Source organism: Hyperolius riggenbachi, chromosome 2 (genome assembly GCF_040937935.1).
Source record: "Hyperolius riggenbachi isolate aHypRig1 chromosome 2, aHypRig1.pri, whole genome shotgun sequence".
Classification (NCBI taxonomy): domain Eukaryota; kingdom Metazoa; phylum Chordata; class Amphibia; order Anura; family Hyperoliidae; genus Hyperolius; species Hyperolius riggenbachi.
Window position 1 is genome coordinate 334,062,450 of NC_090647.1, and position 13,767 is coordinate 334,076,216.

General features: G+C 42.2%; 1 protein-coding gene across 4 annotated transcripts in view; it reads right to left on the bottom strand.

Annotated features, from left to right (window-relative positions):
* Nucleotides 1–246: 246 nt before the first annotated feature.
* Nucleotides 247–13,767, bottom strand: part of SYNRG (synergin gamma) — a 115,236-nt gene continuing 101,715 nt past the window's right edge. For 2 of the 4 annotated variants that reach the window (XM_068269372.1, XM_068269371.1), the window contains exons 18-20: nt 10,076–10,186; nt 2,498–2,536; nt 247–1,263 (exon numbers count right to left, since the gene is read on the bottom strand). In XM_068269372.1, the coding sequence (XP_068125473.1) occupies nt 1,132–1,263; nt 2,498–2,536; nt 10,076–10,186 (282 nt within the window). In that variant the 3' untranslated portion in view covers nt 247–1,131. The remainder of the gene's footprint in view (nt 1,264–2,497; nt 2,537–10,075; nt 10,187–13,767) is intronic. The other 2 variants (XM_068269374.1, XM_068269373.1) reach the window with 1 other exon arrangement.

The window sequence follows — 13,767 nt, forward strand, 5'->3', positions numbered from 1 at the left end:
AGATGCCGACTGGCATCTACTGTGCATGCAGCCGAACTATTGCGCCTGTGTAAAACACTCCAGACCACATCAGCACAATCACGAGCGGCGCTTGTGTAGGTGCCTGGAGAAGTCGGCATCTGCAACAGAGGGGATCCCGGGCCACCGGCTGGAAGTGGAGCTGCGGTGAGGGACATATCGGCTGCCAGGGGCTAGAGGAAGCTCGGGGTAAGTAGATTTTTTTTTTTTATTGTGCTCGGACCTTCCCTTTAAGTAATGGTCATAAGATATGGTTTTGCATGTCAGAAATCATCCAATGCCTATAGCTTAGGCTTAAGTCTTGAGTGCCATGGCAGGAGAGTCTTCATTGTAAAGTAGTAAGTCTTCAGTGTAAAGTGGTAATTACATGCATGTCTCATAACCCATCTATCTACAAGGAATCTGACTTATTAAGGATCTCCAAAACTGCAGGATGATAGAGAACATCGGAGAATCAAAGTGATCCTGCAAGCCCTCCTAGGACTCATTCAAGGACCAGAACCAACAGGTTATGGACTAGTTTATCTCCTCATGGATTCTCAGTTTTCTTTGTTGTCAACTGAGCAACTGCCATTCAGGAAATGCTCAAGAAATGTTTTTGAAAACAAAGAAAACCAAGAGAGCCCCCCCCCCAATGAGGAGATGGACCAGTCCAAAACCTGTCAGTTCTGTCAGATTTTAACTGCTTACTTTTTCGTTATAGTGGTTGTTTAAGAAATGCAGCCGTTTATCACCTAACTGACCAATTTTAATGAATTTGGAGGAGGATTTCAGAATCACAGGTTTTCCAGTGCTGTCTTCGTTGGAGGACTTACTAATTCAGGCCCAAGGCTATAAAACAACGTCTATTGTAACAGACCTACCAGAATTCAGATTAGACTTTCTAATGTGCAACAATCAACTAGGATTTCCCCATATAAATTAAATTAAAAGTTTTACAATGCTAGATCAAGTCTGTCAATAAAGGAATGAATACACATTGTATAACTGGCAGTGCAGAGTACAAAAACCATTCAAAGAGAACCTCAGGAAAAAGTACAACTTCATTAAGCAGGACTTTGAATCAGAGAGAGCAGTCTGTAGTAGTCATACTCTTGTGGAGAGCAGAATAAATTATAATAGATCTGGCAGGATGAGGCCGGGAGGTTTGGGCTCCACGCAGTTGATCCAGAAATTTGCACAGCTAGCATGATACTGGTGACCTCCATAGGAGAGTTTATAATGATCAGTGTCAGAGTTAAATGCCTGTGAATAAAGAACACAAAACCTCCATTATCTAAAGCACATGTTCCTGAGGACCTAAATACGGTTTAGCTCTATCAGTTAATAAACACACAGGGGCTGCCAAGCGTGTGAATACCTTACAGCAGGACTTCTGTATGGAATGGACTCCATTGGTAAAATAAACACAAAACACAGAATATCTGCATCAGTTATTCATGGATTATCCCTGTGTCAGCTTACTGATGTGTAACTGCACTAAGCGTACATTGCTTTGTTCTCAAAGGAAGTGCTTTTCTATTCAAATTCGCAGCTGATCAGTTTTGCAATGTAATAAGATTATTAAACAAGTATGGAGCCTTTAAAGTAGAACTATAGTCACAATTTTCACCGATTAGCCAGACCTTAAAGAGGAGCTGTCAGACAGAATATCTCAGAAAAAACACATATCTAAGTAGATAAATACTTGCTCTACTTACATAACATATGTATTGCACTGTCTACATTTTGATTTTAGTGATTTTTCCACAGTAAAGAGAAAATGCTTCTTAGCATTTCCCAATTTAGGTGTGGCTATTTTTAAGCCAATCCTAATGTCATTTCCTCCCTTACACTCCTCTGCCTGATTTGACCGCCCTTCACTATAGAAAGTGCATTGTCTCAGCATGAGAAATATTGGCCAATCAGAGAGGAACAGAGGTGTGAGAGGGGAAAACAGGAGGGAAAGAGGCTTCCGCCAATCAGGCTGCATTAGTTAAGTCTGAGGGGAAGTAGAGAAGCAAAAATGGACAACCCTGCAGTTGCTGTTATAAACAACTGATAAACAAGGTAATAACCATGTTACCCTATGTCTAAAGTGGGCGATATTCCAGTCTAACAGTGTGCTGTTCAAAAAGCTGTGTTGGAGTGATGGCCATTTTCAAAATGGAGGACTGAGACTTCCATCTGTCACAGTGGGAAAACAGGATGCAGAAGAGGAGAAAGAGATTGATGAGTAGACTATGTGGGAGGTATGATGTGTGTATTTTTTTTTTACTTTTAATTTTCAGTTCAGGTGGTTTGCTTAAGTTACTTAAAAAGTTAATATTACTTTGTGTAGCAGCAGCTTCTCATATTGTTATTGATCACTAACTGTAGCAGATAAGTGTGAGAAAAAAAAAAGCAGAGAGTTGCTCTGTGCAAAATTCAGTGACGTTATGCAGCGGAAAGATAATATTCTTCACTTCAGAGATTTTTGAATAAACTGGATATAACATACCCATGTGAAGGCTGCTTCCAGCGGTGGAGGCGGCGAGACCTGTGATTTTTACATAGATGGCATTAGTTTTGGAAAAAAGCAAATGGGATCACTAAGAGTGTCATTAGGAAAGTAGCAGCCATTTTAATTTAATAAATTAAGAAAACATTTTAATTATTTTATTTTTGACACTTTATCTTCTGATTATTTTTCCACATAATAAACTCCATTATTTAAGTCTTGTCACATCTATTGACAAGGTTTTCAATGCTACTAGACAAACAGTTACTGGTGTTCTGCACTCACATGACAAGTGGGCAGAGAGAGAAAGGATTATACAGACAGATGCAAGTTAAATTACACAGAAAGAATACCTTGCGTGGCAGATAAAGGCAAACAGCTGTTACTTTCTGGATGACCCTTGTATGTAAGCAATAAGGAGCAAGGCCCGGTTCACATTAACGTTTTTTTTGCAAAACGTAACCGGAACGTATACTGTACAAACGGAACAGATGTCAAAGGATCCAATGTTAACCTATGGATCCATTCACATGTGTCCGTTGCATCCCCGGATCTAAAAATTGCTGCAGGCCCTAACTTTCCGGACCGTTCTGCCCAGCGGAACGGATCAGGACAAAAAAATGCTGCAGCATTGGGGAAATAGAAAACTGAACGTTTCTTCACACTAGTGAAGAAACGGACCGTTACACGGGGGATGGAGGCATGTGCCGACGCAAATCTGAGCGAAGGGAGGGTGAGGGAGGGTGCAGCAACCGGGTGGGTGGGTGAGGGAGGGTAAAATACATACCTAATGTGCTTTAGCAACCAGCGGTAGAGGCTTCCGTCTTCTTCCGCGTCATGTGACGCGTTGTGTAGTCACAGCGGAAGAAGAAGAAGCCTCTACCGCGGGCTGCTACAGATCATTGATCAGATCCGTTTTCACTTCCATTCTGCAGTGTGCACAGAGCCATCCGGATCCGGTGAAGCGGAGACCGGATCCACTTACCGGATCCGTTTGGCTCAAAAACACAATGTGAACCGGGCCTTAGGAAAAAGTTTCTGTTGTAAGATATGTCAGACTGTATTTCTGCATTTACAGGTATTGTCCCTTAAAGTCAGCAGTAGCTTCAGTTCAATTGACTTGTGTCTTCAGACCACACTGCTTTAGTATTTAACTGGAGTCACACCACTTCACAACAATAACACCAGGTGAGAGGCAATGGTTAAGCTCAGGTTCTGTGTGTGTCATTTCTCAGATAAGCTGACAGGTTAACACTGCAGCCCGTAGACTCTACTGCCAGACATTGCCCTGTAAAGTAAGCACAACTAGTGCCTACCAAATAGCTTTGACCAAACTACCTACCTGGAGCAGAGTAGTTAAGGCAATGCATAAGGGCCAATTCACACTGCACAAATTAAAAAAGGCATCAGTTTTACATCCTTGACCCTCCGTTACAATAGTGCACGGTCAAGGTGACACATCCTTTGATCCGGAAGAAAAATAGCTCTCACTCCAAACTTGCGGTTCCTTTTTGCGGAACAGAACGAATGGATCCATCCTAACGGAGCAATGTGAACGGATCCTATTGATTAGCATAACACTGGCAAATTTGGCATTAAGAATGGACCATTTTTGTGTGAATCCGGCCTTATGAAGCTACACATGGCAGTTGGCAGGGGACACAGTAATGAAACTAATGTAAAAAGGCTCAACTGTTAATTTTGGTAATAACATTACATTGCAAAACTGATGGGCTATTTACTTTCTTTGTAAGGACACATCCTGAAGCTGTATACGTGGGAATAAAAACAACCCAAAAAGTTTTCCACATCCCTCACCTGGTTGTCACTCTACCCCTTTCCTAGTGGAGGCGAGGAACTGCACCCCAAGTGACAAGAATTAGTGTCCTGCTTTAGACTATAGGAGGGCACTGGTATGCCGACCACCATTGCTTTCCTGAGAAAGGCCTCACAGCTTACACTGTGCTGTCACGTTGCTGCTGCCATGTCGGGACTTCCTTGCGGCCTGACTGAGGCACTCTTACCCGGAGCTGCTGTGGGGCCTCCATTTGCAAAATGCTGCACAACAGGGAAATCTGGATTGTCCTGGGATGACGCCAAAGACTATACACTACTTTAAAGGACTATTGTCCTATTATACTATTGACTATTTCACTATTGTGAATGAAGTGTTTTTCAGTTACTATAATAAATGATTTCTGCAAGATATGGAAGGTTTAAGATAGTTAAATTGGCTGGTCAAAACTAATCTGTACACTGATTAGACAGACTACAAAACGGAGAATCTGCTCACCAGCTATGTTTCTGACGCCCAGCTATCTTACAATCTCCTACCTCCTCTGCTGCTGGCTGTAGCTCTGTGAGTAAAGTCTCATCTACACAGTACAATTTTCCGTCAGATGGGATCCATTAGATAATGTCCATCTGGTCCAAACGGATTGCGTTAGATTTAGCAATAGATCTTGGGTACTTATCAAAGCAAAATCTATCGCTAAATTGTAAGAACAGAGGCGCCAACAGAATATAATCTATCTAAAAACTTTAAAATTCCTTGGGAGGCGGTGGTGGACTCATCTCCCCGAAGCAGACATGATACTGTCGGTTTTAGTACAAACACATTTATTTATATAAAATTAAGGCCATTTCCCAAGCTGAAACCAGATGGATATTTAATCTGGATACTCTCACACCTAGGGGGCATAACATTGATGAGGATATTGTGTGTTTTCTGGGGGATTAAAATTGTAACTATGTATGTCTCTATGCCAATAGGCATCTATTTTGATATTTTTAAAAATTTGCATTTTTTTTTTCATTTTATTTTACTATTTATCTTATGCCTAGTACTGTGCTCTGGAACTGCATGTATTTTATCTGTACTTTGTTTCTGTAAATAGGCACCTTCCCCTTTAAGCGAGCTGCAGGTTTTTTTTTTAGGGAAGATCCTTCTTATACCTAGAATGGGTGAACACCCCCCCCCCACTGGGATTGAAGCCACTACATGGCTCCCTATGGTGATACTGAGGAGGCTTGGGCTGACAACCATGTGAGGGGAGGTGGATCTTATTGGGAATAGCTCGGGGGAGGTGGTAGATATAGGGAATAGCGGGCACCTGAGTAGGAAGTAATGATACACTCATCAGGAGCTGGAGCTTGGCATTTCTGTGAGAGTATTTGTAGCCACTGGCCGGCCTACCATCCCTCCCTCCCCGCTGATATCATCTCGTCCTGCTGATACGCAGAGAGGACACGCAGGACGAGATGATATCAGCGGGGAGGGAGGGATGGTAGGCCGGCCAGTGGCTACAAATACTCTCACAGAATTGCCAAGCCCCAGCTCCTGATGAGTCTTTGTGATGAAACATGTTGGGCAGGGCTTAGGCACGGAAGTGAGAGCCAGACCTAACACAGCAGGCGTGGGTACACGGAACGGTGTCCCGATCTGGAGGAGTGACCGTAGTGCGCACGGACGCCACTCGCAGCACAGCAAGGGAATAGAACGGCAGCCGGAGCCCAGCCTAACGGGGGAGAGCCCGTCCCTAAACTCTACGCTCTTATACAAGTCAACTTATTGTGAGTGCATTAATATTTTATATTTAAATAAATATATACGGTTTTACACTATGCAGAGTTTTTTACATTCGAGGAACTTATCTGTGATGCATGGTGGCAAATATATGAGCAACTAATCCCTGGGCAAGTAGATGATCCAGAGGTGGTGGGGGACGGCCCTAAGTGTCCCAAGGCGCAATCTGACCTATTAAAGGTCCCACTATCTGTTGAGTCTGGTCCCTTATGGTGTGGTGGTGGATATTGTACTGAAGACACTACAGACGACAAATTGATTCCATATAACCATAGGTAAAACGTGATTGGGACTCTTATTTGCACCTTGCATATAAACAGAGGTCAACAGTTGTGCAGGCGCTACCTTCTTTTGAGAGACATTTATTTATATACTCCAACATACAGTGCAACGCGTTTCGCGGGTATATTCCTGCTTATTCAGGCAATAACGAACAGCCTCTGCCTTAAGACTGCACTGTGTGCACTCCTGTTCGTAATTGCCCGAAGAAGCGGGAATATACTCGCAAAACGCGTTACACTGTATGTTGGAGTTTATAAATAAATTTGCTTGTACTAAACCCGACAGTATCACGTCTGCTTCGGGGAGATGAGTCCACCACCGCCTCCCGAGGAATTTTAACGTTTTTAGATACATTTTATTCTGTTGGCGCCTCTGTTCTCCTTACAATGTCAGCATCCACCCCTGGTGGAGGGGTTGAATTCCCTTTCTTCTCCTAATCTACAGAGAGCGACATCTTAATCCTGAGTGAGGACAGGCCTAATCTCCTCTCCTGCCTACACAGTGGTTGCCTAATTGGTAACCCTGACTTGTGAGTATATCCATCATATACTTTTCCATTTACCCATCACCCAACTTACTACACTATATTGGGCTCTCGGTGTCCCTTCTTTTTCAATCGCTAAATTGATCTGAAACAATTTGGACGTCTACACACGATACAATTTCTTATAAGATCTATCTAATAGATCCATCTATCTGATGGAAAATTGTACTGTGTAGATGAGACTTTATGCTGATCTCTGAGTCCCCTGCAAACACAAAGATCAAGGAGCAGAGCCAGCTAGCCAGAGCAATATTAGGTGTGGAGGGCTGTGCCTACTAAACTGCAGGGGACCACGGAGATGATAGTTACTCACAGAGCTACAGCTAGCAGCAGAGGAGGTAGGAGATTGCTATCTCAGTCTCACACGGAGTGGGAAGGAAATGACATAATGCTGGGCATACACGGGTCAATCCGGCGGCCGATTAGCCGCCGGATCGACCCCAGCCGCGTCCCTCTCATCCGCGCGGATCGATTGCCGCTCGTCCCCGCTGGCGCTTCCTTATCACCGCTCGATTCCCTGCCATTGTCCGCCAGCGAGGATCGAGCGGGCGGGAGTCGAGCGGCTTGATCGGGCCAGCTGAATATTATCAGCTGGTCGGATCAGCTGGTCGATACACGGTAGAGAAATGTACCGTGTATCCCCAGCATAACAGCCAGATGAGCCTGCTACAGTTGTAATCTGCTTTCAGTGGTGTCTGTAAGCTAGCTGGGCTGGTGAAGATATTCTAATTTTTGAAGTCTGTCATATCAGTATACAGATTAGTTTTCACCAGCCAATTAAACTATCTTAAACCTTGCTTATCTTGCAGAAATACTTTATTATAGTAACTGAAAAATGCTTAATTCGCAATAGTGCCCCTTTAAAGACACTGGAGTCGTCACCCCACATGGTTGCTCGTCTGATGGCCCCTTGAGCAAGTGTGCAGGTGGTTTTCTGCCATTCATGTGCCTAGTGACCCACTCAGCTATTTTGTGTGGTTCCCACAGCTTTCTCGATTGCTTGTTTGCCTGGTATCCAGGAATGTTTGCTGCTGCTGTCTTTCCTCTATAGCCTATTGCCTGCTTGCTTATCAGCCACCTAGGATTGCTTCATGCTGCTGAATGTGCCTTATGGATATGGTCAATAATCCTATGGAGCATACACCACTCAACTAAACTGGCCATCGTGTTGTGGTTGCAAACTGGGACTCTGCATACTGGGGGAGGGGTTGCTTTGTGAGGTGGCATGCTTGGTGTAACAGAGCTGTTTGGTTTTATGAGCGGGAACGCCAATCGCTTTTAACTGACACTGTTTTGTATACACCCTGAGTTTTGAATGAAGCTACCCTTTTGCACATTGTTCTGTAGTAATGCAGTATTGTTTGTTTACGAGACAGTAGCATTTCGCAGGACCACTAGGTGGTAGTGACGATGGGGAATTTCTGCTAAATTTGCTCCAATCCTTCTCTTCCCCTTTCCCTTCCACTCTATAAGAGGGCACATGGCCTGGATTGCCATCCACCCTCCATTAAAGTCCAATGAAGGAAGCAAGACTTGTAATGCCAGGCTGGCTGGCAGTGTAGGGCAAATCCTTGCAGTCTAGCCAGAAGAGAAGAGCCCCCGCAGTAATCACATGACCACTGGTGAAGATTACAAAGTATTTTGCTTATTTAAAAACAGTTTTAACAAGTAGCAGGAGCATGTTTGAGGGTGGTGGGCAGGACAGGTAAAAGTATTTTTTATTACGTGTCCTTTCTGGGAGAACTACCCCCCCGGGATCCTAACTACCCTCCCTGGAGTCCAATCCTCCCCTTCCCTGCCTGCAGAGATCAGCAGCCAGAAGTGATGCAGAGGTACTACTATAATGGAACTACTAGACTACAACGGAAAGTATATATGCTGGAAAGAGTCAGTAGTCTACCAGTGAGTTCTATAGAAAGGGGAAGGGTGGACCACTAGAGTCTAGACTACCAGCGACATATATATAAAGAAGGTATGGGGACTACAAGACCACCAGGGAAATCTTTATCAGGGAGTGGTAATTACACAGATTTGGTAAGATTGTACAATTAAGAGTATATCATCAGTGGGCACTGTAAAGCTGACCATACATGCAGATCAGTCTTTACCAGCAAATTCAATGACTATCCCGATAATGAATCTTCCGGTTATCAATGACGCAACGAACCACCATCGATGGGACATGGAAGTAGAACGGCAACCATTAGTGTTGTACCGTATCAAACAGTACAATTCTGCAATTCAAAAGATTTTCAATTGATTTCATGGTGAAATCAACTGAAAATCTGTGTGCAGTGTATGGGGGGATTCGATCAGAATCAGATCGGAGAGGGATTAATCTGCTTGCCACAATAGGTGTCAATCTGTATGGGCTTTGTCCTAAATGAATTATAATTATGATTGTTACCTCTGACTGTAAATATTTATCTGTTGGTCACTATTGAGGAATGTTTTATCTGCATTGTTATATAAATAGTCTGTACTTTTGTTAGGTCCTCTCGTTTATGCAAACCAATAAATTGTGCTCTTAAAGGGAAACCGAAGGGAAAATAAGCGTACGATATAATGATTTGTATGTGTAGTACAGCAAAGAAATAGCTCAGATAGGAGTCTCATATTGTTTCCAGTACAGGAAGAGTTAAACTTCAATTGTTATCTATGCAGAAGAGCTTCTCTGAGCTCTCCAACCAAGCTAGGTTGGCAACAGTCCTGTTTTCTGAAGCACTTATCTCAACCTGTCTCTCACGGTTTCTTGTTTGTTCAAGATTTTACTGCAGGAAAATTCAAAGGTTATTAGCTCTGCTCTATTCCATAGTTTAAGAATACAGAGCGTAATTAGTTAACTGCAAACATTAGAGAATAATGTAATGCTATAAAAATAAAGCTAAATAACTGAAAATAAAAATATGAGACTATTTTCTTTGCTACTAATATTCTATTAATTATCTGTACTACACAGACAATTCATTATATCATATGTTTTTTTCCGCGTCACTTTAAATGTAAAACTATGTAAGAGCCTGTGGTGTCAGTTATGTACTGCATTAGATGTGTACATTTCCTATGAATTACCTTTGTTTGTATGACTAAGATAAGTGCTCAGCCAGTTTACCAGTGTGATCCAAATATCATTTTCCATACAGGTAACATGACCGTTTCTGCTTACCTTACTTCTAGAGTCTACATTCAGCAAACAAACCCCACATGCCAGTTCTTGGGCATTCTTTATTCCAGGGCGAAGCATACAGGATGCAAAATCCAATGCACTCTCATCAGGCTGCAAAAGAAAGTATGGACAGTAAAAACTACCAGCTGAGCATCACAGCAAAAAGGAGGCCATATGCTATTCAAAGGAAAGGATTAAAGGGACTCCGAGCAGTGCAAAAACTATGGAAAGATGAATATCATTTTAAAGCTCTCTTTCTCCTCTTCCCAATGATATATAAAACACCACCCTACGCCTTTTAGTTTTCGCTATTTTCGCGATTGACATTGCCGCGGCCGCGATTTCAATCGCAAAATAGAGAAAACTAAAAGGCGTAGGGTGACGATTTAGGGGTCGTCAGAAAGAGGAGAAAGCGAGCTTTAAAATGATATCCATCTTTCCATAGTTACATTGTATTACACAGGGCGACTTTTTTTAACCACTTGAGGACCTAGGGCTTTACCCCCCTTAAAGACCGGCCACTTTTTTTCCATTCAGACCACTGCAGCTTTCACGGTTTATTGCTCGCTCATACAACCTACCACCTAAATGAATTTTGGCTCCTTTTCTGGTCACTAATAAAGCTTTCTTTTGGTGCTATTTGATTGCTCCTGCGATTTTTACTTTTTATTATATTCATCAAAAAAGACATGAATTTTGGCAAAAAAATTATTTTTTTAACTTTCTGTGCTGACATTTTTCAAATAAAGTAAAATTTCTGTATACATGCAGCGCGAAAAATGTGGACAAACATGTTTTTGATAAAAAAAAACCCATTCAGTGTATATTTATTGGTTTGGGTAAAAGTTATAGCGTTTACAAACTATGGTGCAAAAAGTGAATTTTTCCATTTTCAAGCATCTATGACTTTTCTGACCCCCTGTCATGTTTCATGAGGGGCTAGAATTCCAGGATAGTATAAATACCCCCCAAATGACCCCATTTTGGAAAGAAGACATCCCAAAGTATTCACTGAGAGGCATAGTGAGTTCATAGAAGATATTAATTTTTGTCACAAGTAAGTGGAAAATGACACTTTGTGACAAAAAAAAAAAAAAGTTTCCATTTCTTCTAACTTGCGACAAAAAAAAAAAAATGAAATCTGCCACGGACTCACCATGCCCCTCTCTGAATACCTTGAAGTGTCTACTTTCCAAAATGGGGTCATTTGTGGGGTGTGTTTACTGTCCTCGCATTTTGGGGGGTGCTAATTTGTAAGCACCCCTGTAAAGCCTAAAGCTGCTCATTGGACTTTGGGCCCCTTAGCGCAGTTAGGCTGCAAAAAAGTGCCACACATGTGGTATTGCCGTACTCAGGAGAAGTAGTATAATGTGTTTTGGGGTGTATTTTTACACATACCGATGCTGGGTGGGAGAAATATCTCTGTAAATGACAATTTTTTAATTTTTTTTACACACAATTGTCCATTTACAGAGATCTTTCTCCCACTCAGCATGGGTATGTGTAAAAATACACCCCAAAACACATTGTACTACTTCTCCCGAGTACGGCGATACCACATGTGTGGCACTTTTTTGCACCCTAACTGCGCTAAGGGGCCCAAAGTCCAATGAGTACCTTTAGGATTTCACAGGTCATTTTGAGAAATTTTGTTTCAAGACTACTCCTCACGGTTTAGGGCCCCTAAAATGCCAGGACAGTATAGGAACCCCACAAATGACTCCATTTTAGAAAGAAGACACCCCAAGGTATTCTGTTAGTAGTACGGTGAGTTCATAGAAGATTTTATTTTTTGTCACAAGTTAGCGGAAAATGACACTTTGTGAAAAAAACCAATAAAAATCAATTTCCGCTAACTTGTGACAAAAAAATAAAATCTTCTATGAACTCACCGTACTACTAACAGAATACCTTGGGGTGTCTTCTTTCTAAAATGGAGTCATTTGTGGGGTTCCTATACTGTCCTGGCATTTTAGGGGTCCTAAACCGTGAGGAGTAGTCTTGAAACAAAATTTCTCAAAATGACCTGTGAAATCCTAAAGGTACTCATTGGACTTTGGGCCCCTTAGCGCAGTTAGGGTGCAAAAAAGTGCCACACATGTGGTATCGCCGTACTCGGGAGAAGTAGTACAATGTGTTTTGGGGTGTATTTTTACACATACCCATGCTGGGTGGGAGAAATAACTCTGTAAATGGACAATTGTGTGTAAAAAAAATCAAAAGATTGTCATTTACAGAGGTATTTCTCCCACCCAGCATTGTTTTGTGTAAAAATACACCTCAAAACACATTGTACTACTTCTCCCGAGTACGGCGATACCACATGTGTGGCACTTTTTTGCACCCTAACTGCACTAAGGGGCCCAAAGTCCAATCAGTACCTTTAGGATTTCACAGGTCATTTTTGTTTCAAGACTACTCCTCACGGTTTAGGGCCCCTAAAATGCCAGGGCAGTATAGGAACCCCACTAATGACCCCATTTTAGAAAGAAGACACCCCAAGGTATTCCGTTAGGAGTATGGTGAGTTCATAGAAGTTTTTAATTTTTTTGTCACAAGTTAGCGGAAATTGATTTTAATTGTTTTTTTCACAAAGTGTCATTTTCCGCTAACTTGTGACAAAAAATAAAATCTTCTATGAATTCCCCATACACCTAATTGAATACCTTGGGGTGTCTTCTTTCTAAAATGGGGTCACTTGTGGGGTTCCTATAATGCCCTGGCATTTTAGGGGCCCTAAACCGTGAGGAGTAGTCTAGAAACCAAATGCCTCAAAATGACCTGTGAAATTCTAAAGGTACTCATAGGACGTTGGGCCTCTTAGCGCACCTAGGTTGCAAAAAAGTGTCACACATGTGGTACCGCCGTACTCAGGAGAAGTAGTATAATGTGTTTTGGGGTGTATTTTTACACATACCCATGCTAAGTGGGAGAAATATCTCTGTAAATGACAATTGTTTGATTTTTTTTACACACAATTGTCCATTTACATAGAAATTTCTCCCACCCAGCATGGGTATGTGTAAAAATACACCCCAAAACACATTATACTACTTTTCCTGAGTACGGCGGTACCACATGTGTGACACTTTTTTGCAGCCTAGGTGCGCTAAGGGGCCCAACGTCCTATTCACAGGTCATTTTGAGGCATTTGTTTTCTAGACTACTCCTCGCGGTTTAGGGCCCCTAAAATGCCAGGGCAGTATAGGAACCCCACAAGTGACCCCATTTTAGAAAGAAGACACCCCAAGGTATTCCGTTAGGTGTATGGCGAGTTCATAGAAGATTTTATTTTTTGTCACAAGTTAGTGAAAAATGACACTTTGTGAAAAAAAACCAATAAAAATCAATTTCCGCTAACTTTTGACAAAAAATAAAATCTTCTATGAACTCGTCATACACCTAACAGAATACCTTGGGGTGTCTTTTTTTCTAAAATGGGGTCACTTGTGGGGTTCCTATACCGCCCTGGCATTTTACGGGCCCAAAACCGTGAGTAGTCTGGAAACCAAATGTCTCAAAATGACTGTTCAGGGGTATAAGCATCTGCAAATTTTGATGACAGGTGGTGTATGAGGGGGCAAATTTTGTGGAACCGGTCATAAGCAGGGTGGCCTTTTAGATGACAGGTTGTATTGGGCCTGATCTGATGGATAGGAGTGCTAGGGGGTGACGGGAGGTGATTGATGGGT